The sequence below is a fragment of the Eptatretus burgeri genome, chromosome 3 (genome assembly GCF_056783735.1).
Source record: "Eptatretus burgeri isolate ZD-2024b chromosome 3, Ebu_testis_v1, whole genome shotgun sequence".
NCBI lineage: Eukaryota > Metazoa > Chordata > Myxini > Myxiniformes > Myxinidae > Eptatretus > Eptatretus burgeri.
In genome coordinates, this window is record NC_140963.1 from 129,693,411 (window position 1) to 129,718,524 (window position 25,114).

A 25,114-nucleotide genomic window follows, 5' to 3' on the forward strand; every position below is an offset into this window, starting at 1 on the left:
CGACATGAGTCAACGATCGCGTAACGTGCCTACAACTTATGGCCAGCGTTATGCGGAACATGTGAGTCATACGAGGGCATAAGTCTTAAAATTTCATGCATGGAAAATTTGAGGACAACCGCAAAGTACAACGTTTAAAGCCAGCGTACTACGACGTATGGCAGTGTTTTTCAGCGTGCTCTCAATGTTATCAAAACTTACCCATAACGTATTCGACGTGTACCAGCGTTTTACACAAATTATCCAAAAATCGGCATAAGCTGGCTAAAACGTCAAGGTGTGACTAGGCCTTTAACAGAGGAGTGCGTTGCATGTTTCATCTTGATCAGAGTAATGTTGGAACCTTGCGAAGACAGTACTAAGTTATTAGGAAGATGCGCACAAGACCAAGAAGGCCAATTGTTTCTCCAGTGTTCATTTGCCAGAGCTAAAGAAGGTCCCCATTGAGTGGCTAACCGATCTTCATGGATTGCAGTTAATACAGTCCACGCCAGTCTGCAGGCAGAGATCATCGTGAGAAACCTTTCTCACACGAGGTCTGCTTACAACGATTGCCCACCTTCCTCCTTGAACACACAACGGGATAACGCCGAGTTCGCTGTGACGCGCACGCCTATTCCTCTCTTTCTCATAATCGTACAACTTCACGACTCAGCCGAATAGGAATGGCCAGCGTCTTGTCTTGCCCAGCACATTGCAAGTTCATCAGCACAAACAGAAGAATCGCGCAGCCATTTCGTCGTGCCAAGAGGAGAGCAAAAACGAGATTCTCTGTCTCAGCCACGTTCCTCCACCAACTGTGTCCTCTCTGGTTTCCGATCATGCCCCCCCCCCCGCATATTGCACTGACCAATCGTAAGCCTCGGGGGCGTGACTTGCTGGTATGAAGCCGGGTAGGTGGGGGTTCTTGCCTGCTTGGACGTGAGGCTCGATTATTATTATTATTGTTGTTATAAAAATGTAATTCTTTTATGGCTGGCTTGTAAATGCAAAAATGTAGGAAAAGGTCACAGGGGGCAATCATGTGTACTGGGGGAAATTGGCCTTAATCCCTATCTAATTAACACAGCACCACCCTCCTTGTGGTGACAAGTAACACTTAAGCTCACAGTTTCCCTACTTAATTTACATCGAGATGTCTCCTCCATGTCCACGGACCAAGCAACTCCATGCAATCCTAACTTTGCTATGAAATTCCCCAATCGACCCCCACAACCGTCACAATATTAACAACTAAAATTGTTTAGGTCTTTTTGGAACACGCTGTATTCCTATGTCATTCTATGAAGAAAAGTAAGCCCACATTGAATTTAAATTGCTCATTGTTGGATTTTTCTGTTTCTCCCAAACTGTTTTTTGGGCTGACTTTTTGTTTTGCTGATGGCTGATGGATTTTCCTCATGTCATTGTGCACCTGCTTGTGTTCCTGTTTTTTACTTACGAAATCTAAAGATTTCGTAAGTATATTGATGACTTCCGTCATCTGTTTGTGTGTCTGTGTGTTTGTTTGTGTGTGTGTTTGTGTGTTTGTTTGTAGGCACGATAACTCGAGAACGGAAGAAGCTACCAATGTCAAATTGCATCACGTGATTCAGGAGGTTGATGGCTAGCGCTAATTAGATTTTGGTCAAAATCGGTCACAGTGAGGTCAAACATTTGATTTTTGATGGTTTGGTACAGAATCATCGTAGAAACTTCTGGTTTGCGTCGCTACCTTCTCGAGCGACAGCTTTTATAAGACAAGGTCAGAGGTCAAGTTGACGATTTCGTAAGTACCAGTCTATGATTGCTTGTTTATTTATTTAAATTTTTCAACCTCTGAGCCTTATTGGCTTCCTCCTTCCTCTCTTGTCACCCTCAACCCATTCTTCAAATAAATTGTAGTTTCTGTATCCAGTGTGTTTTTTGCACTGCAACAGTTTAAACATGCAGTTGTTGAGATAATTTAAGTCACACATGGTGTATGCTTGAGCAACACATACAGTAGAATCCTATTTGGATTTGGATAATAAGCGTATGTGTGAATATAAGCACATATGAAAAAATAAGCACACACAGACCTCCCTATTTGATTTTCTCCATTAAAAGTAAGTGCATATAAAAATGTCATCGTCAGGCTTCGAAAACTGAAAATGTTATCAACTCAAACATGACGGTATTTCATGTTTTATTGACTGGTACATAAATTCTAAGTTCGAATTTCTTACACGTCTGGTACTGGTACTTACAAGAGTTGTACGTTCAAGACGTTTTTTTATCAAGGGTTGTAAAACATTTTTAATCTCTATCAAAATGGACACGCCAGTGAAGCGTCGATACACCCGTGGAAAGAAGATTGAGATTATTGCTTTTTACAACTCTTGTAAGAACCAGTTAGACGTGAAATAAATTTGGACTCGACACGAGGTATTTATGTATGGTGAAGAATGAGGAAATAATTGTTCAGTGAGGAAGGTTCGAAGAAGTTAGGGAGCGGAAGATTGGCCTTTTACCCAGACATGGCAAACAGACACGTGCTCGAGGACTGAAAATGTATTTAGGATTTGTTTGCAAGGTACGGACTATTAAAATTGCAATGATGTAAAAACTGACATCCATGCAGCCAATCTGAAGAATATTTTCCATTATAAGTGCATGTCATGGATTTTTTTTTTATTTTTTAATATGTATAGGCTCACATGTCAGGCTTTTTTAACTTAAGCGCATATGGAAAATAAGTGCGTATGTGTTTCACTAAATCTAAAAATAGGTGCATACGCATTCTCTGAGATTCTCTGTCTCTGTCATTTCGTTTATCATATCGTGTGATCTTTATTTTCGTTTATCATATCCACATTCTCCAACCATGTGTGATCTAAAAAAAAATTCCCCCTCGTTTTTTAACATCCATTGGTGAGATGATTAGCAAGCTGTCACAAGTTCATGTCAGGAAATCGTTAAATATAAATGGTGTTGTGCTATGAATAACAAGAAAAGTGCAGATACCAATCATTTTTGCTGATATTGTAATTTGCATTTTCTACTGCGTTTTCCTGTTTTTTAAATTTTTTGTCAAATACTGTATTGTCTCCATCCAGTGGCTTTTCTTTAATCCTGTCTTGTTTTCCAAATGCTGATAGCTACCTACATGTATTCAAGGTTGATTAGTTGGATGTTTTAAGGCACAGTGGCAGTTTTTCGAATGGAGACGATTAATTTCTATCACATTTGGAGCTACAAATGCCACTTCACTGTAGCCAAGCCTCTAACAAAGCAGGATGAGAGCTATTCCATTCATCATGGATGATTACAGTGAATTCATAATTATTAAAAAGTGCTATTTTCTCTTCTTTATTTTTCTTTTTGATTTGATGTATTTTGTCGCCTCTCTGCAGCTTTTTGTCGGTCTCGGCTTCCCTTATGAAGGACCTGCACCTTTGGAAGCCATCGCCAATGGTTGTGCTTTTCTCAATCCACGATTTTATCCACCTATCAGCAGCAAAAACTCTGACTTCTTTAAGGGAAAACCGACACTGCGAGAGGTGGGTGCACTCAACTGTGCCGATGGCCTCAAATTTCATTTCATTTGTTGTCAATATGTCATAAAATGCCTCGTTACACCTCTGCCTCCCTCCATTCTCCCCATAAAATTATTGCTCGAGTCAATATTAAGGAATTACAGTGAGTTCATCATTTTTTAAAGTGCTATTTTTGGTTCACGAAGAAATATTTTCACGAAAAAATAAGTGACCACTATATTCGTTATTGGTGTGTGGCTGTCTGTTGGGTAGTCGATCCAGTCGAAAAAAAAAAATTTTTTGATCAACCCTTATTATCAGTATTTATGTCTATATGTTTGTCTGTCTGTCTGTCTGTCTGTTCGGTCCAGTGCTCCGTTAATACAATGGCGATTTCGATGAAACTTGGTTGGTAGGTTCATACCATGACCTAGTTGTGTGCAAATGAGAACCGTTGCTATGGACACCACCGTTGCCTCGCAACGGGACTTTGAATTTTTTGAAAAATCATTAAAAAATTATTTTTTCAAAAAGCAGGCCACGAGCGTCTGTGGGCAGTACATTCAGCCATATTGTCAAAAAATTCCAGCCGGATCCTATGAAAACTGTCGGAGAAGATAGACTTTGAATGAACCCTGGTCGAAAACAATAAAAAAACGAAGTTCGTTATATCTCAGAGAATATGAGTTAGATATACATGAAACTGGTATGGAAGGTTCATGGTATGTCCTAGTTATGTGTGAGAGAACCGTTGCTATGGACCCCTCCATTGCCTAGCAACTGCCAACTACCCATGTCCGCCTACTGGCTTGTCTGTCTGTCTGTCTGTCCCACGCATAGCTCCGTGGGTTTTGGTGCGATCCTGATAAAATTTTGGTGGGAGGTTTATATCATGACCGAGTTGTGTTTTCCTGAGAATAGGAGTGGTGTGCCCATTATGGGCGGAGCCACGCCCAAAAAACATGCGTTTTGAGGGGGTAGCCGATTTCAATTTGCATCTTCTCCTAGGGGGTTTGCCGAATCTGACAGGGGTTTCAGTATTTGGTTATCCCAATGGCACCTGCATAGCCCCACAGAGCTCGATTTTTTTTTTTTTTTTTTTTTTTTTTTTTCATTTTCGTCCCAAGGTCACGAACTTAGAAAATTGCGAATTTCGACATAAAAATTATGCGACCACCCAAACTTTGAGAGCTAGGATGACAATATTTTTAATGCATAATCTTGAGGTCATTCCCCACCTAAAGTCTTGCAACCATTTTGCTCTATCTCGAACACCTTGCCCGTGGCGCCCCCTTCAAGTTTGTTTTTACGCCGATTTCATCAGAGTATGGATAATACGAGGAGTGCGAAATGCCATATAGCCTATATGATGTTGTATTGTTCCTGGAATGTTCCAGAGGAAGTTTTGCGCCAAAGGTCATAATCCTTGACCTTTGACCTTTAAAGTTCACAAAGGTAAAATTTTCAACGTTGTGGGAATCGAACCGAGTTTTCGACCTTCTTCGACGAACTAACTCCAATAAGCTATAGCACATATCCTGTTTCCTTATTTTAATGTCCACAACATTGTTTTGTGACCTTTAAAGGTTATGCAAAGGTCAAATTTTGAAAGTTGTTGAACGAAACTGGGTTTTCGACATTTTGCAGCGAATAACCTGTCACTCGTACCACATCATGTTGATCATTTTTATAACTTGGTCAAAAATTATCACATTGTCTCATCCTTGACTTCTGAAACAATCGACATCGTCAAATATCGCTCGTGAACCATCGCAGTCTCCAGGCTTGTCTCTTCTTTATTTTCCTTTTTGATTAGATTTATTTTGTCACCTCTGCAGCTTTTTGTCGATCTCAGCTTCCCTTATGATGGACCTGCACCTTTTTTAGATTTAGTGGAACACATATGCACTTATTTTCCATATGCGCTTATGTTAAAAAAAAAAAAGCGCAGGTGAATTAAGGACCTGTCACAAGCGCTACAATTTTGATTAATTTAGCATTGGATGTTTTGCCTATTTTTCAAAAGTTAATTTATAGCAACAAGTTGCTACTATGGTAAACATTCTATTGTTAATATTTATCTCCCTGTGAAGCCAGAATAGGAATCGAGTACCATTTTCGTCTAAAATTTGACACCAATTTCTCAAGATTACTAAACTCCCTCAACAGAAAGGTTAACAGTTAAGGTCCCACTTGACAAACTGTACTTTTGATGTCTACTCTTCTCTCAACCAGAATCTTATCAAATTCCTCACTTCTACAAATCTCACACTTTCTTTACCCACTCAGCTAACATCACAGCATCCTTACGCAGAATTGTATATCGGCAAGCCTCACGTGTGGACTGTGGATATCGGTAACCCACAAGAGGTGGAGACTGCTGTGAGAGCTATTCTTACTGAAAAGGTATGCATTGTACTAGTTTTTGTTACCATGGTTGCTTGCATAGGAAGGGGGTTGTTTCCTCACAGAACTTTTAAATAAAAAAATTAGAAAATAATAATGTATAAAAATTTTTAATGAGTTCTACATTGTATATTGAAGTTCCTGAAAGGTTCACAATAAATTGTTCACATTTCTTTCACATTTTACTTTATTTATATCCCTTTGACCATTGTATTCCATTTTCCTTCTATCCATTCTCTTTTGAAGCAAGCTTGTATAGTCTACCACCTTTACAGTGACAGCTTTACAATGGCAACTTGATATTGGTATATCTGTTTTTTCTTGTAGCATCATGCTCCATGACAGATACATTAGCAGCAGGTTGTTGTTTTTTGGGGTTTTAGTTTTAGCCATCGTTAACTGGTCTTGTTGGACACTGCCAGCATGGATCTAGTGGGTTTGGTTTGGTCTGGCATTCGCACAATGTACGAGATCACAACATGATCCGATTCAGCCACACACACTCCGTGACGATTTTTCCAAACTGTACAATGGGGGGGATGGGTGGGGGAGTTCTGTTTCACTTATAACCTTGGATGCAAAGTTGTAGCATCATTGCATAATTTTGAAGCAAGCTTATATAGTCTCTCACCTAGACAGTGACAGCTTGACAATGACACCTACCTTTTGTATTGAAAACTTCTGTGCCATCAAATGGGAGGAGAGTGTGTTGGCCAGTACACAGAAGACTTAATTATTGAGTGATTAAAAGAAAGTACCCCTGAGCTACGGCCACGTCCTTGTACAATATAGTAAACTCTCCAAAATTACGGGAGTTTGGTTCCTGAAAAATGCTGCGAAAATTAACACCGCAATTGTGGAAACCAAGGGCCAATGGGAAGAGGGGGGTTCGGTTCCTGGACTTCATGAAAATATTGGGGAGGATCAATGGCAGCCAGAAATAAACATGATGATAAAAATAAACATGAAGATGCAATAAATACAGTGTAAATTAAACAAAAACACAAGTTTTACATTTTAAATTTATTCCAAGTCTGAGATGGGTGAAGGTAAACATATTACTTACTCATTCATGTGGTACTCTTTAGATTTAGAAAATGCAAGATTTAGCTCGGTGGTGGTGGTGGTGGTGGTGGTGGTGATGATGATGATGATGATGATGATGATGATGATGATGCTGTTATGGGGGGGAGGGTGGAGGTTAGAAAGATGTGGGTGTAGAACTTGCGATGGCTGTTGGATCATCGGGAGCATGACGAAGTTGCTTGCAGCGTTGCCATATTGAAGAAGGATAAAACGAACCTTTGTCACCTTGACCTGGAGCACATCTTCCTTGCTTAGACAGGAAGGTACGAGATGGATGACAAACTCTTCCAAAATAATCCTGTCTTTTCGGCAATTAAAAACCTGCTCCAACATAAATCCCTTCGCCTCGATTTGTCCCATGAGCCATCGTTGAACTGCAACCTTTGGCCTCGAGTTCCTTGTGAAAACTTTGGTAAATCTGCAATTTCTCCCGTCCATCAGTCCACTCAAAAGCATGTTTTTTTTTTCTGTTTTGGTCCTCGATCCAAACATTAAGTGTTTTTTTTTTATCATCCTTTCAAAATCAGCAGCCACCGTAATTGTCAGGTCAGATTAGATCTGTGACTTGCGACAGGTACCATGTAAACTTGTACTAACCTGTTCCATGGTCGGGTTCTCGGGGACTAAACCGTCTCCCCAACCAAGTTTCTTGGTGAGTGCTTGCCAAGTGACTTAAGCACTCAAGCAAGCATTCCATCAGATACCATTGAAAAGGAACGGCTGGCTTGGCAAGCGCGGGAATTATGAGGCAGCTTTATATATTAGATTAGGTGACAGTGAGACGTCTCACACAAAACTGCCATGCTTGCATGATATTTCCTACTCATGTTAATCTATTCTTCTTCTTCTCCCTCTCATCGTAATCAGCAAATAAACTTTCTATCTATCCTCAATCATATCATTTTTCCATGAGTTTTAGTATGTTATCAAAAAGGCTTCAATTATTGGAGCATTCCTGCTATTGCAGACATTGCTTATGACGTCATGTGTAGGGACGTCTTTGTTCATACTTCGCATGGAAGCGAACCTGGGATATTTTTTGCTTGTAACGGTTATTGCAAATTATGGAAAGCAAACATTGAGTTGTAAGCACCACGTCACTGTCTCACAGACAGAAATTAACTTTTGTTTTGATTTTTAAAATGAAATATCACTCTGCATGATAGGAGAATTGACGTACCTGTAACATAACATTCGGATGCCATCATTTATGTATCTCAGATACCACATTCAGATGGTATGAATGGACGGAGTTATTGGCAGATCACTTCTGACACCATGTAACATAAATAAGCAAGACTCCAACATGTATGCCATCTGGATCGTACTGGAAGTCCATCTTTTATTTTTCTCGTTCCGTTGAGATGACCAACACCACCAACAACAACAACAACACTAAAGTTTTTTTCTGAATTGGAGACACTTCAAAACATACATTACAGTACCTTCCTTGGGCAGTGTATATGAGACTGCTGCGGCAATCGATACGGACAAAACGTGCATTATCTCGTTTGAGTTGTAATCAAAATATTACTTCTTTTTTCTTTTTTTTTTCCACAAAATGGTTTCTTCATTTAATGTTTGAAGATGCGTTGTTCAGTCTTCAAATGTACATGAGGCCTTTAAAATGATCTGACCCACGTGGAGAGAAAAAGATGGTGGCGATTTCTGGACAGCTGGAGGGCGTGGCTTGGAGAATGGGTGGTGCTTATGACCCACATACAGACAGACAGACAGACACCCACAAACACAAACTCTGCTTTATATATTAGATTGGGTTCTTCACATTCCTTATGCATTTGCCAATTTTGATTTCCCTGACGGTTCAGTTTGGCATGGTCTGAATATTTTATTCTTAAAAGTTTAACTTATTCGTAGCCTGCCTACTTTTTCTGTCGTTGATATTTAGACACTTGACAATGTCGTACAACTGTTACATTTTTTTGGGACACGCTTTAAGCTTTTGTATTTGTCCATGTTGTATGTATGCACAACATTTATTCGTGCAAAGGGAAGAGGGCATGGGATTTATGAATGGTAATACAATTCTGCTAATTCCTATTATAATGTGAGGCTCTTGCTAAGACATATCTCAGACAGAGCAAAGTGTGTGTGGGTTGGGGGCGGGGGGGACGAGGCCAGAGAGAGATGGTAGAAGACAGAAAGACCACCGACCTGCCTGTGGGAAGAGAGTGAGAGGCCCAAAGACTCAGCTTCATTACGGGAGATACCAATGATCCGAAATGCCTTGGTTTTCACTGCGTGAAGCCGAGAAAGGTGTGACAGGAACACCAGCCCAGAGGGGAGAGCAGTACTCCATCAGGCTGCAAACAAAAGCATTGTATGTGGTCAGGAGCTCAGGTGGACCAAGGAAGGACTTTGCACAATGGAGGATTCCCAGTCAGCGACTGGCTTTGGAGGCCATCTTGGAAATGTGACTTTCCCAGGAAAGATCATGGCAGATTGTGAGACCCAGAAGCTTGAATGAAAGGACTTCTTCAAGATGATTGTTGAGAAAGTAGATGGGGGGAGGGGTGGTCTCCAGACGGTTCTTTCGGAGAGACATAGTGAGTGTGACATTCGTCAGGATTGAAAAACATGTTCCACATGTTGGACCAGATTGTGATTTTATCCAAATCTGCAGAGAGCGAAGAAGTTGCTGCTTCCCGATCTGAGGGATGATAGATAGTACGGCAGAGGGTGGAGTCATCAGCAAAGAGATAAAGAGGATTTTCTAGAGAGTAGGAGAGATCATTGATGAAAACCAGAAAAAGAACAGGGCCCAGAACGCTACCTTGAGGAACTCCAGCCTGGACAGGAAGAGAGGATGAGAGAACTCCATTAAGAGCCACACGTTGGCTGTGACGGGATTATCGTGGTTGCATTAAACTGTTATAGTTTCCTTTTGGTGAGGATTCAAAGACAGTAATATGGCTTTTACTTTGCACGTGCCTGATACCTTTGAATGTAAGCTACATGATTGTTTGGTATCCTGGACATAAAATAAAAACACTGCTTTACTTTCGTTTGAAGATTCAATGTTGTGTTCGCCTCCTCCCTGCCCCTTTCCTTTGTTTTCCATTCAACACAACCATTTTACCTCTTTATATCTTGTAACCATCATCTGTCCATTCCAGTTGCCCAGTACGAATCCGGTGAGTATCAACAAAGCGACCGTAGAGGTCGGATGAGTCAACGCCTCTGAGTCAGATCGAGGTCTTCAATCTCTGCCACCATACACATTGGAACCGTTGAAGCCAGCCAAGGTTTATGCCAATAGGCGATCACGTGACTGATTTCATGAGGCCGAGAAAACCTTAGTCACGTGACATGTTCTTATCTCATGGCGTTAACTGCAACCAATCCATCCTTAATAGGATTAATAAAAAACACAAAATGAAGGCACCAGGACAAGCAGAATTCACCCTGACACCAAGTGTATGTAAAAGAAATGGTGTGGGGAGGAGTTTACAAAGGAAGCCATGCAATAATCACAATGAGAACAACCCTTTGACCCACAACCGATATGTGCCCACGAACCAATAAAAATGATCGGCAGATTCCTTAATTATACGTGCTTTCGGGCCAAATCAATCATATTACAAGACGTAGACACCCGAGGCGGACAAGAAGGAAATTTCCCGGCAGTGGTTGGCAGGATACAGTGCGAGCAGACAAAGAACAATCGTGCCACAGTCCGACTCCAGCACAAGGAGAAGAGTGGGTGTGGCTTGCTGGAGAGTTGGTGCCTGCTGCAGCAAAGGGCCGGTTCAGGGGGGGAAATGCCGCAACAATCGGCATGCATCTGTATGTAAACACCCATAGAGGTTCCTGACATCTGCTCTCGTCATCTCAATGCCGTTCCTCTTTCTCCCTTCGGGTGCATACGTCATCAATGACACGCTGCACCCCTCCCATCTCGCTCACAATTTGTCCGGTGTCCCTGCTGGAGGTGGGGCCGAACTCCTTTCCCCCCTGACCTGGCAAGTCGTTACGGTCCTGAAGGGACAACCATGTTTCCCGTTTAATCATTGGCGTTGCAGTGTGCAGAACACTAAAAAGACTTTTAAGGTGGATCCAAAAGGGGGTGGAAACCCATCAATAAATGGGGTCAATCAGGTTGATAATTTTAGAAACAGAAATAGGGATAGGTGGATGTCTAACTATACAAAATAGTGACTCGTATCTTATGACAATTACTGTACACTTATTCTAAACACTCATTAAGGAAATAACTATGCTGTATTAGGCATCTATTAATGATTAGGAGTAATTTCCACAGCAATATAATCTACCTGACAGGTCAAGCCGTTGGTTTTAGTTATATCGCCACATTTTCCTTTGTAATATTTCATGCAGATGGTATTGCAATTGTATGACCAAATTGCCTCACTTCCTGGCCGATTTTCATTTAACCTCGGCCCTGCATTATTTATATGTTTTGTAAAAAAATGTTTTCATATAATTGCTGTTATTGAGTTGAGTGCAAGACAACTGTCACCGAGTTCCTCCCCACTCCCCTCTCGTCCAATGTACACCGTGTTTTAAGCTGACTCTTTGATACTTCGTGTAATCTCACTTAACACTAGCTTGACATTTAAAATAATAATAATCCTGGAAATGTTTGTTGCTCTTCTCACGGCAGCTGGAACCATACCTTCCTTATGAGTTCACCTGTGAGGGGATGCTGCAGCGTGTGAATGCTTTTCTTGAAAACCAGGTGAGAATGAGAGGGTGGCAGTACCACAGACCACCATCCAAATGGGAAGTCTGGAAATACAAATGTGAATTTTTTTTTCTTCTTCAAATGCCTATTTACACACTCGTCTTGGAGCAGCCTTTGCAAGCTTGATGCCAGACAAAAGCAGTTGATTGAAATTATTTCTATGCAAAGAGCACCACAAGGGAAATGGAAGCAAAAATGTACCTTTCTTTATTGTCTTTTGGATGGCAAATCGAGACCGAAGCAGAGGTGGAAATGGGAAATATAGGTTATGGCCTTTTTTTTCACTCCCCTCCCCTCTCCCTTTCTGCTCGATGCATGACCCTTCTCCCACTTCCTTCTACACTTGTCTCTTACTTGCTCTCTTTACTTCTCTTATCCTCTGCCACTGATGGTGGACAGAGGTTATATTTTCACCCCTGTTTGTCAGTCTGTCTGCCTGTCTTTATCTATGAGCAAGATATCTCAAAGTTATTGACAGATTCGGACGAAATTTGGTGCACAGTTTGAGTGTGTGAAGAGGATGAATTGATGAGATATTTTGGTGAAGATCTGGATATGGATCCGGATATTTTTCTTCAAGTGATTCTTCACCATTGAGAGATATTGCCAAAAACTATACATTGCACGGTATTTCAAAAAGTTGTCGATAGGTAATAAAACTTGGTCGATGAGTTCGGTAAGTGACGAGAACAAGCCTATTAGATTTTGGTTCAGGTCCAGATGCAGATCTGGCCTATTGGTGGAATACAAAACTTAAACTTTTGAGCATGGTGAAGGTATGCACTCTTCTGGGTTATCCTTGTTTCTCTTCATTTCATGGAATGAATTATAATTTTTGTATTTTTGTCCTCCCACCTTGCCGAGTATGTTTACAAATAGAAAGGATTTTTTTTTTCGGTACAGTCAAAGTGAGAGGTGTAAATTGCCATATGTAAGGTACAAATGGTCAGTAAACGTTCATGTACGGAAGCAAGCTGTTACTTCAAATGGAAGGGCAGATTTCCACGAAGCATGGATGTATGGCTTGGTGTGGATCAACCCATTTTGTAAAACAAAAGAAGAAAAAGAGAATCGGAGGTTGCAGATCTTCACCAGGACTTTTGTGTGGTGTTTGTGTACTGGTGTGTTTGTAATTAATAATAGACACAACTAGAACTGGCAGTGATGACCAGGCACCAAGACAACCCGCTTTGATGCAACCGTGCTTTCATCGGACACCCGACCCATGATATTTAGTCGTATTCAATTTAATTCAGAATGGGATGAAAATAAATTCAAATCAAATGGAAGACGAAATACTGCAGGTATAGTTCTGCATTGGAGTCATCAGAAGGAACACAAACAAGCAAAAACCAAAGGTGAAGTCATCAGGAGGAACCTGGATAGGATTCGGTTTCAGCTGCTACTCCTCCACCCTCAAACCCATCCAGGTGCAGCCAAGTTAGCCTCATTCAAAAAAAAAAAATCAAAGAATCCACATCAAACTATTCATCCATCCATTGGGACCATACTCTGGGCAGGGCGTTGGTGCTGCCTAAGCATTCTCCTTGTCTATTGCGCACAATCCTGGACGGGTCGCCACTCCGACAAAGTATACCAGCAAGCTGGCAATCATTTTGCCGACCTCGGAAGGATGATAGGCACAGTCAACCCCACCTGGTATTAATTCAACAGCCGAGTGGGATTTGAACTCAGGATCCTTGGATCCCAAGCCCACCACCCTAACCGTTAAGCCAACATCAGGCATACATCAAACTATAAGGGCACTCAATAGAGCCCATACCTCCACCACACAATGCCTGATCCACAAGAACATATCAGGCCCAATACAATTTTGAGATATTGTGCTATATATCCCCAAGGCTCGGGGAACATTTGTGTGACTTTGCCCTCAATCTATTCAGCCATTCTGGAGAAGAAGATTTGTTTTTTAATTGGTTTTAAGATAAATCCAATATGGCTGCCAAACCATGTGACCTATGCCATCATATGTGTGAATCTTTTGTTCTTCATGGATAGGTGGTCATACATGTAAAGGTTTGCCTCGATCTGTTTGGCTTTCAGAGATTTTTGAGGGTTTTTTAATTATCATTATTTCCAAACAATATGGATGCCGAACCACATGTCCGATGACATCAATTTTTTTTTTTCTGTGGACCAATTTATCCCGAGATGACCTTCATAAATTTTCATACTGATTGGATGTATCATTCTATGTGTGCAATTATGACATCACAACGAAGGCACCTATGAATCGTAAAGAAATCACTTGTTCTCCATGAGGAGTACTTGCACACGTGCCAAGTTTCATTTTTTCCTTGGTGTGGTTTTGGAGACGCAGAGGTCCATAGTTTTTCCTTTTTTCCAACATGGCTGCCACACCAAATGACCTATGACATCATAATTGTTATTAAAACATTCTACATGAGTAGTCGCTCCTATGGTGAAACTTTCACCTCATTCTGACAAGTCAAGCGGTTCAGGCCCGTCGCTAGGGGGGGGGTATTTGGGTGCAATGCCCCCCATGGCGCATCTAGTGCCCCCCCCCCACTTGTACGCCACCCATTTATGCCCTGTTGCACCCTGTGAACAACTTGGTGTTTAAGAATGAGTGCCCACTGTGAACTTGCTGTTTAAGGGTTCACCTGTGTGAACTAAAACCCTTATTCCAGATGTTCAACGTGGTGAATAATAAGGCCTTCTTGGATAAACTGTTCTTTAATAATATCCTTCTTTGAATAACAGTCAAGAGATGTGTGCGCTTGCCAGCGCATCTCCAAAAGCAATTGGCAAGACGATACAGTCCAAGCCCACAAGGTAAAAGATAATAACACAAGCACCAACGCCAGCAGCCAAGACCTCGTGTCGAATGTCGATGTTGTGGGTGGTTTTATATATATATATATATATATATATATATATATATATATATATATATATATATATATATCTATATTGTGGATCATTTAGTTTTAAGGAATAGCCAATCAGCGTCTTCGATATGGAGGCCCTATTAAGCAGGTTACCTGATTGGTTGTAAGTTAGGTATAAATGTAATATAGTCATAATATGATTAAGGAAAAGACATAAATTTACATAATTAAAGATGAAGTGCACGTGCACCACGTGACCTTCACAACCCGTCAACCCTCCATCTTACAAAAGTAATTTTATAATAAAAATTAAAAATGTGTGTTTGCAATCGTGCTTACATTTGAAATTATGCAGATAAAACCTGTTTTTGATGCATGGATCATTTAATAAATAAAACCGTCAACCGTCAAATTTCGCGAGTCGTGAGATTAGTGACGCGAGTCACGAGGGGCGAGTCACGGAGCACGAGCTTGCAGCAGGAGAAAAAGACGTGGATGATGGATATACGAAAATGGCTCAGAAAAGGAAAAAATGCAAGCGACGAAAATGAAGAAGATGATGAAAGACATGTTGTGGGAGGAGTTCGAGGAGGAGGAGGAAAAGACGATCATGTCTGAAATACCGACAGAAGCTGGCCAAGCCAGCAACGTCAGCCCTACAGCTGGAGCTCCAGCGCAGGCAGCCGAGTTTCCCACTCGGCGGCGGTCTCGGGACCTGCTGTGACTGTCAAACCACTTCCCGATGATCTTGGAAGTGAGAGACCGAATCAGGTTGTTCTACAGCCGTATCCTCGCCATCTGTTGCAGAACAAGTGTCGCTCGTTTGTGTCCTCGTGGTACCAGACTAATGAATGGCTGGAATACAGTGTGCAGACAGATGCAGCATTCTGCTATCCATGTAGGAAGTTTAACACTGCACGCGGCCCAGTGGACTCTACTTTCACAGTGCGAGGCTACCGGAATTGGAAACATGCCATTGAGAAAGGCAGGGGGTTTCACACACGCAATTTCAAGGGAACATTTAACTTGTGTTTTGAGGTGGAAGGAGAATGAGAGGCGCATCAATTGTGGTAAGGAGATTTCCACACTCCTCAATGCTGACCAGTTAAATAGAAACCGGTACTATGTGTCTGCTCTTATAGATTTTGTGGGATTTCTCGCCGAAAATCAGATACCTTTTTAGTGGGAGCCTTGATAATTTTGAGGATATGTCAGACGGGCACAGTGGGCTCTTTCTCTCGCTTTTAAACAACACACTCAAAAAAGACACCGAGCTGGCCGAAATAATAAAGCATATCCCACGAAATGCAAGCTATACTAGTCCGGAAATGCAGAATGCACTGATCTGCACATTGAGTAATGTTGTGATGGATGCCATCGTGGAAGAAGTCTGCACATCGTGGTTTACCATCAAGGTGGATGGGACGAGGGACCCACTGAATGTGAGAACATATCAATCATCATTTGCTTTGTATCGGCATCAAATGAAGCAACAGAGCATCTACTCACAACAGCTACAGCCGACGCTGGAGATGCAAAAACATTGACAGACCTAATAATTGCAGAGCTGACAAAAACAGGACTTGACACGTCAAAAATATTAAGTCTGGTATACGACGGGGCTTCAGTAATGGCTGGGAAGCACGGTGGGGTGCAAAAGTTGTTGCAAGAGATATTGGAAAGAGAAATCCCCGAAGTGCACTGCTTAAATCACCAACTCCATCTGGTAGTTATCCACGCACTGGCAGCAGAGAAAGCTGTCACTGATTTCCTCGAGGTTTGTTGTTGCCAGTACAAATTCTTCAGAAAGCCCACTGTTGCTGCACAGTCTAAAGGTGAGCGATTAAAATGACTTCTTGATCAAAGGTGGACGGGATATTTAGCCACCGTGTCTGTGATCATAGGATCTTTTAAGGATATCACATCCTTACTGTCGGAGATTGATGCAGAGCACGCCTACGGTGCAGAGATGAGGATGGAGGCTATTGGGCTTTTGCGGGAAGTCTCTGGGCCTGCCTTCATGTTCATTGCTATCTTTGTACAAAAACTGCTGATGTTGTTAGATGGCCCTAACAGACTCTTGCAGGCAGAGGACATGGACTTGCTAACGGGGTTGGAACTGGTGGCGAGTGCTTCAGAGTGCGTGAAGAAACTCCGCTCTGAGGATGAGTTCACTGATCTGTGGAACAAGGCCAACGATGCTCACACTTCTACACCTGCATCACCAAAACGGAGACACACAATGCATAAAAACTTAGAACAGTTTGTAGTTTTGGAGACTACAGGACAAACCAACGACAATGATAAGACAGAACTGCAGAGGGTTTTTTACAGCGCAATTGACACTGTGCTTGGAGAGATCGCTCAGCGCTTCAGTGAGTGCAACACACAACTCGCCCGTTCACTCGCTGCCTTGAATCCTGAAAATGGCACGTTTTTGGATCCCCACTTGCTCCAGCACATCATGACATTAACAGAGTCAACCATCAGTGAAACAGAGTGTGGTTGCAAAGCAGTTTATTCGCTCACAGACAGAAAAGCAGCCAAACGAGAGATGGACAACACAAAAACTCCTCTGAACATACCACAAAACGCTGGAAGCCATGCCAAGTGTAGTGACTGCTGTGAGACTTGGACTAACATTTGGTACGTCCACTGCCATGTGTGAAAACTCATTCTCAACATTGAGGAATGTCTTCACTGACCATCGACGGTCCATGCACGCAAGGCACAACTGGTACAGCTGGCCTTCGAGAGAGACCTCACACGTAAATGCCTGAATGAATGGAAGGAGAAGGTCCTCAGAAGATTCCACACCGAGACACGTCGCCTGCAGCTCTTCTGACAGCGAGTACAGCGGTATAAAAACTATACGAGGAGTTCAGATTGTGTGTGTGGTTGTGGTTGCAGTGTGGTTGTGGTCAGCACCCGCCGTGGTCGGCTGCTTTGTACTTCTGATGTTTAAGTTAAATGTTGTGTTTGGTGCTTTGCATATCCCATATGTAGTGCTTTGTAATTGACTGCTTTAAATGCGGACCTTGTGGTATCTTCAGGCTGGTCGTATTTGCTGTTGATAGTTTAATGTGATGATCGCAGGTCATAGCCTACTGTATCTTATTTTAAAGTGCACTGATTCTGGTGCCAACCTCCCCCGTTTAGTCATTGTATCTCTGGTATATTAATTTTCTAATGCCAATTCTTGACAACACCTTGTATAAGTTCACCTGAATTGGTGCCAATTGTCTAATCATTGAATATCTGCATTGTGAATGTGCCAGTTTGTTGCGGCTCTCCTGCATTCGAATAATTTTAGGCCAAAAACATCGGTAGATATTAAATCTAGCTGAGATCAATTTCGTTAGTATGCGACGGCAACCTCAGTATAGATGTCAATGCTGCATGAATACAATAGTATACCGGGTTATCAAAATATTAAATATAATAATTGTGCCTCCCCCCCCCATCCAGTTCATATTCCCCCCTTAATACTGATCCCTGGCTACGGGCCTGAAGCGGTTGTAGAGAGAAAACACTTGTTCTGTGCGGATAGACAGACAGACGGACCCAAATGCAATACCCTCTCCTCTGGCGAGGATTAAAAAAAAACTGAAACAAGGACTGACACATTCAAAGTGCACCACCACCCCCATTCCAAATAAATGTCACAATCCTCCAGCGCGCAACATTGCCGGGGCACCAAAGGTGCCCGGCGATGCCACCTTGCAGCACATGGAGTCGGAATTGGGAAGGAGCAGTGTGCAATAACTTATACATTGCAGAATTAAAATAAATTAATAATAATCGTAAAAGAATTAATTTCTCAATCAATTGCTGAATAGCATACCGAAACCACCACTGTTTCATCCGAATCTGTAACTTTTTGAAAATTAATTAATCAAAAAATTAATATAATTATTTGATTAATCGATAAATCAAAAATACCCTTTATATACAAATTACGTGGTCACTGTCATGTCCAAATATCAGCTTCCTGGCTCAAAATATGTCTGAAATATTGCCAGAATGAGAAAATAAATCAGTAATTAATCGATGAATTGATTAATCAAAAAATAAAGTTTTTGTCAAAGCAGATCTTCACTTTTGGTCCCCACATTTCAGCCTTCTTGCTCAAAGGATGGCTGAGATATCACCCAGACAAGCAAGAAAGAAAATAATTAATTAATTGATTTGTTAATACTATTCAAAATAAATGAAAAATACTCTTTCGAGCCAAATCACTTGTTCACTGTCGTGTCCAAATATCAGCTTCCAAGCTCAAAAGGTGCCTGAGATATTGCTCAGATGAGAAACAAAATATATAATTAATAAATCGATAATAATTAAGTAATTAATCAATTGATTGATTCATCAAAAAATAATAAACAATTTTTGCAAAAGCACATCATCACTTTTGTCCCCAGATTTAAGCTTCCAACATCATAGGATGGCTGAGATATCGTCCGAACAAACAAACAAACAAACAAGAAGACGTCGTGCATACTTGTGAAATCCATAAAACAAATTTGACCTCAAAAATAATTGGTTGAATTCAGTAATCTGATATGCAAATCCTCTTCAAATTTCAAGCAATGGGGTGAAAATTGAGGATTATAGAAATTCCAGCTTCGTTGTTGACCTTTGGCCTATGTTGACCTTTTGGCTGAGGTTAACCTCAAAAATAATTGGTGGTTTAATTTAGTAAGCTGATATGAAAATAATGTTCAACTTTCAAGTCAATTGGATGAAAATGATTTTAGAAATTTGTCCTCAAGATGACCTTTGACCTCAAAATCAATAGACTTCTCAGTTGAGACGACCTCAACAACTTCGTAAAGTTTAATGATGATCGGTTTAGAATCGGTGACCTGTCGGCGATCGACAGAGAAATGGACGGAATACCAAAATCTACTGACCAATCCACATGAAAAATCTTCTATTTTGCAAGTAACAAACAAACAAACAAACAAGAAGAAGATGACGTCGTGCAGATAACGATACTTGCAAAACCCAAAAAACAAATTTGACCTCAAAAATAATTGGCTGGTGGAATTCAGTGACCTGATATGCAAACACTCTTCAAATTTCAAGTCAATGGGATGAAAATTGAGGATTTTAGAAATTCCACCTGAGTTGACCTTTTGACCTCAAACAAGCGGCTTCTTCCTCATGACAAACTCGACCATGTGGTGAGTCCTGATCAGACTACAGACTGGAGGATCGGTGCTTTGCAGGCAGGACGTTGTATCACAGTGTGCTGTGCCTCGGCCGGATGTTAAAACTGCGCGTCCCATCTGCCAGCATCAGTTGGTGAACGTAAGAATGTTTCCTGGGCGACGATGTGGAACCTGGTTATAACATGGAGGGCAGCCATTCATCATCCCAATGCTGATGAATGCTTTGTACATCAATGTGGCTGATGATATCCATGGAAGGACTTTGACCTGGTTGCATAAAATTCCCTCATCCTTCAGGAAAGATTCCTCTCGAGGTACACTGAATTCTTTGCGAAGGATTTCCTTGAGGGCTGTTGCATAAACTACCCTTTGGAAATTCTCAGGAAAGGATTTGCTTCATGTTGAGAAACTCCTTCGGATCCGTTGCTGTGCTAAGCAACCAATCAGATTGGAGAGAGAGGAAGGTGCGTCCAATTGGAGAGAAGACGTAGAAGAGGTATCCAAAAGCTCGAGAGCAGAGACACTATCTACAAACTCTCTTCAGGAAGAGACAGAAGCACTCGTGGAGGCCTTTCTCAAGCACAAGACACACAATGCATTGGTTAGTTGTATGATGTGTGTTTTAGAAGTACTTTTATGTTAAACGAGCAAATACAGCCCATCACTTCGCTGATGGGAGGGAGAGAGAGGGTGACTGAGGGGAGAAGTGGATCGAGATCGAGAGAGGAGGGGAGAAGGGGGGGGGAAGCAAGGAAGGGGGGGGGGGGGAAGCAGGGACAGGGGGTGGGGGAAAACAACGCCTCACCAAATATTGCTATACACTGTGGGAGGGTGGGGTGGGAGTGAGGAGGAGGGGGGAAGTAGGGAGGTGGTTTGGAAGGGGTTAACTGTGAGGGTTCTTGGCTTGCGTTTAGTCGTAGTCGTGGGACTTGTGGAGAAGGGGGTGAGTGGTCGCACAGGATTGAATGAAATGGGGTAGGTTAATATAACATGTGGGCACTGCCGGGGGATGTCCATAGGGGGTGAAGAGGGGAGGGGTTTGGGAAGAAGGAAGCATGGGGGGCGGGGAAGAGAAGGCGGCGTGAGGGGCTGGAAAGGGTAAAATGTGCCGAAACAGCAACGGGTTCTACATCAAACCGCGGGGAGGGGAGGCGTTTAAAACACCCATGCTATCTCCATGGCAAAGGCCAGGCTCTCACATTGCAGCAACCTTTACACCATCCGTTCAGCTCACTCAAAATGTCATTCGTACATGTACGCAATGGGGAAGTAGTTTTTAATTCAAAACTAAACCATCAGTCCTTAACAGTCCCCTAAACAGAGGAAGAGGGTGGGGGAGGAGAGGGTGGGGGAGCAGAGACAGGTGTGAGGGAGGGATAGGGATGAGGGGGGGGGGACATTCCGGCAAATGTGACGTCCTGTTTAACATCCATCCGAGAGACGGCACACACTGATGAATCTCCCTGCCTGTGAAACACCAGGATGATTCGAACCCAGGCTGGACAGCTTAGAGTGACTGTGTTACGAATTTGGAAACCTACCGCACACAACATTCAGGTCTATAGATTAGTTATATCGGTGAGTATGTGTTTTATAGATAGCTTCCTTCCCTTGTCTTGTGGGTGAATCAATGTAAATGCGCTGTGATTTATTTTAATAGTTAGGAGTTTAAGAAGGAAAACCTCATCTTCCGCAACGACAGCAACAAAATGACCGTTGGTTGCAGACATGCTGCAGAGGAGAAAACCCTCAGCTCCCGGCCGCCTCCGCACACTTACTGGGGGAAAGTTCAAGCCCCACCCACCGATCAACAGCAAATACCCTCAGCTCCCGGCGTCCTCGGCGCGCTTACTCGGGGAAAGGTCGAGCCCCCACCCACCGATGCGTTGGGCAGCGCGCCGAGGGGGGAGGGGTCGAGCCGCGCACGGAGCGCATAAAAGGGGAGTCAGTCAATCGGACAGGGCTCTCCTGTCGTGATCGTCGTTTTCGTCGTCGAAGAGAGATTGGGCTGATCCTTTTGTCGGCGTCTGCGCTCATCGGATCCCGACGCTCGCTAGACATCTCGGGCACGGGTCGCAGCTCGACGACGCTGGGCTGGTCTCATCCTGGTTCGCTCGTCTCACTTGAAGGCCGTTGTGCCTCCGTAAGGGGACATCTAGACCGACGGTTCTTGGCGATTAAACCGCTCGGAAGCGGCTCGTTTTCCATCGAGGGTGTGAAGACTCGGGAGATCGCCACGTGGTCTCTAGGTATTTTGAGATTTGGCGAACAACCCTGTACCACGTGGTGGAAATATTGACGCTTCATGGTCCAAAGCAAAGGACCTGTATTCTCCGGAGTTTTCCGGAGAAGTACGATCTGAATTCCGGGCGATCGGTCGAGCCGACTTGCGGCTCCGTCTCGCGGTCGTGCTCGTGGCCGACGTCCCGGCCCCGCAACAACCATACCTCTCGGCTATCCCGCTGTGATGTGGCGATAACTTGCTTTGTAACAACTGAAAATATTTTTAACCTCCGCCATCTTTGAAGATGGATGGAGGTTACTGTTTTCACCCCTTTCTGTTTGTTTGTTTGTTTGTTTGTTTGTGAACAGTATTACCGAAAAACTCCTCGACGGATTTCGACGAAACTTGGTGGGGGGAGGGAGGTTAGGTATGGTCCAAGGATCATGCCATTAAATTTTGGACTTGGTCCCCCCCCAAAAAAAAAATTGTTAGAGGAAATTTTTTTTTTGCATTTCTACATGTTTTAAGTGATTTCCAACCCCCCCCCCAAAAGAAATTGTTAGGGAAAAAAAAAAATTTGCAACTTTTTTTTCAACAAAATTTCGATATTTTTTTATTTTATTTTATTTCAGTTTATTTTTTGCATTTTTACATGTTTGAAGTGATTTCCAACCCTCCCCCCCCCAAAAAAAAAATGGAGAAAAGAACTATAACTCTGTTAGCATTGTTGACATCATATTTAATGAATAAGATATAAGGTTCACTTGAGTGACCCAGCAGTATTGGCGGCGGAGGTTTTGCACTCTCCCGAGTGCTCCCCCTCTAGTTTACTCATTGTAATCATCCAATTACCCTCGCCGAAGGAGAGGGTATTGCATTTGGGTCCGTTTGTTTGTCCGCACAGAACTTTATTGTTTTTCTCCGCAACCGCTTGTCAGATTGAGACGAAAATTTCACCAATCGACTTCTCATGTAGAATGTTCGATTGATAATTATGACGTCATAGGTCACGTGGTGTGGCAACCATGTTGGAAAAATGGAAATACATTGTATCTGAAACTGCATGAAGGAAAAAATTGAAGCTTGGCACATGGCAAGTACTTATGGGGAATAAGGCAAAACTTTACACGTATGACCGCCTATCCATGAGGAACAAAATGTTCACACATATGATATAGGTCACATGGATTGGCAGCCATATTGGATTTACCTACAAACCTATAAAAAATCTTCTTCTCCAGATGGCTGAACAGGTTGAGGGGAAACTTCACACAAATGTTCCCCAAGCCTTGGGGCTACCAAGGTATTCATGAATAAATTGATAGATCACATGGTCTGGCAGCCATATTGGATTGAGCGAAAATCTTTAAAATATATATTTATTTTGAACTGCCAAATCAATCGACGTGAAACTTCACAATTATGATCTCGTAGTGATTAGGAATACATGTTTTAAATTTCAACCTGATCCGATACATGGTGTGTCAGCCAGAATTGTTTACTATTTTTATAGCGCGGCGACATCGCGCTGTTATGTAATTGGCTATTCTGTCCTGTGTTTTCTGTCACACTTATGGCCACGTACGTCCCTTTGATCTGAGGGCAAAAATAGAAATTTGTCCAACGTCACAACTCTTCCCATCATGCATGCTAATTTAATCTGGGTTATTTTTTATATTTTTTGAATAAGGCTCACTTGGCTGTGCCTGGGTGGGTTTGAGGGTGTAGGAGTAGCAGCTGAAACATGAATATCTATCCAGGTTCCTCCTGATTACTTCATCATTGCTTTTTGTTTGTTTGGGTTCCTTCTGATTACTCTAATGCAGGACTGTACCTATTTGGGCTTCCATTTGATCTGAATTTAATTTATTTTAATCCCATTCTAAATTAAATTGAATAATGAATAATAATTAAAAACCGTCATGGGTCAGGATCAGGTGTCCGATCAAAGCGGGACGTCTTGGTACCTGGTCATCACTGCGGGCAGTTATAAAGTGGCAGTTCTAGTTATGTGTCATTAATTAGGAAACGCACCAGTACACGAAATACACCACACAAAACTATACAAATACCACAAAAAAAGAAGTCCTGGAGAGGGTCTGCAATCTCTGATTGCTCTTTTTAGATCTCTTGGAGGATCTCTAAGTCTTACTCACGTTGTTGTTCTTCATCTTCTTCTTGTGGACTTTTTTGTTTCACAGCCTACAGTTTTCATCGAAACTTCCTGAAACTTGGCATATATGTGTAAAAATTCCCTGCGCAGACAGTCACCATCTCCGATTTTGAAAATTCCTCCTAGAAAAAAAGTTATGACGTCAAAATATCTCTGCTAATGGAAATCACCTAAAAATTATCTCCAAAACTAGGCAAGCTTTTTGGATTCTGTTTGCGGGAATCGAACAGGGCATTAGCAGAGATGAATTACCGCACATATGATACATCACTATGACGTCGTATCAATTTTTATGATGTCATTCATATTTTTTGACATTTTTTTGTTTCACAACCCAGAGTTTTCATCGGACCTTCGTGAAACTTGCCATGCATATGCAGAAAGCCCACGCGCAGGCAGTAACCATCTCCAATTTTGTTAATTCTTCCTAGAAAAAAAGTTGACGTCATAATATTGCCGCTAATAGAAATCGCCAATACCATTATCTCCGAAACTAGGCAAGCTGTTTAAATTTTGTTTGCGGGAATCAAGCTGGGCATGAGCACATATAATTTATCGCAAACCTGATACATCACAATGACATCATATTCGTTTTTATGACGTCATCATTAAGAGGATGAGGATCTTAGCTCATTTGAGCTTGTTAGTGTATATTTTGCCTTCCTAACTCTGGAAATGTCCTACGGAGAATTGTCACCATACCGCCATCCAAGCTTGAAGAGCACTTGCCTGAGTGACAAACCACTCGAGCAAGCACCACAACCAAACGGTTGAAGAATTTTTAGTTATTTATTTTAAAATTAAACGTTTAATTTTTTTTTTTAAATATGTATCTATCGTTGCAAAAGTGACAGGTCGTATAATGAAAGAAGTTCAGACAAAAAGGGGAAACTTGTGATGTAAAATAATATTGCACATTTTCAGGGAGCAAAACCATCACCCGAGGGACCGCACG

The 25,114-nt window shown here is 42.1% G+C and overlaps 1 protein-coding gene across 9 annotated transcripts in view; it reads left to right on the forward strand.

Moving 5' to 3' along the window:
• The window catches only part of MGAT5 (alpha-1,6-mannosylglycoprotein 6-beta-N-acetylglucosaminyltransferase), a 99,212-nt gene that overhangs the window by 62,089 nt on the left and 12,009 nt on the right, over window positions 1-25,114 (forward strand). For 8 of the 9 annotated variants that reach the window (XM_085875569.1, XM_085875575.1, XM_085875567.1 and 5 more), the window contains 3 exons: window positions 3,375-3,521; window positions 5,787-5,903; window positions 11,635-11,709. In XM_085875569.1, coding sequence (XP_085731695.1) covers window positions 3,375-3,521; window positions 5,787-5,903; window positions 11,635-11,709 — 339 coding nt within the window. Of the gene's footprint in view, window positions 1-3,374; window positions 3,522-5,786; window positions 5,904-8,210; window positions 11,592-11,634; window positions 11,710-25,114 lie in introns of those variants that run through there. The other variant, XM_085875576.1, reaches the window with a different exon arrangement.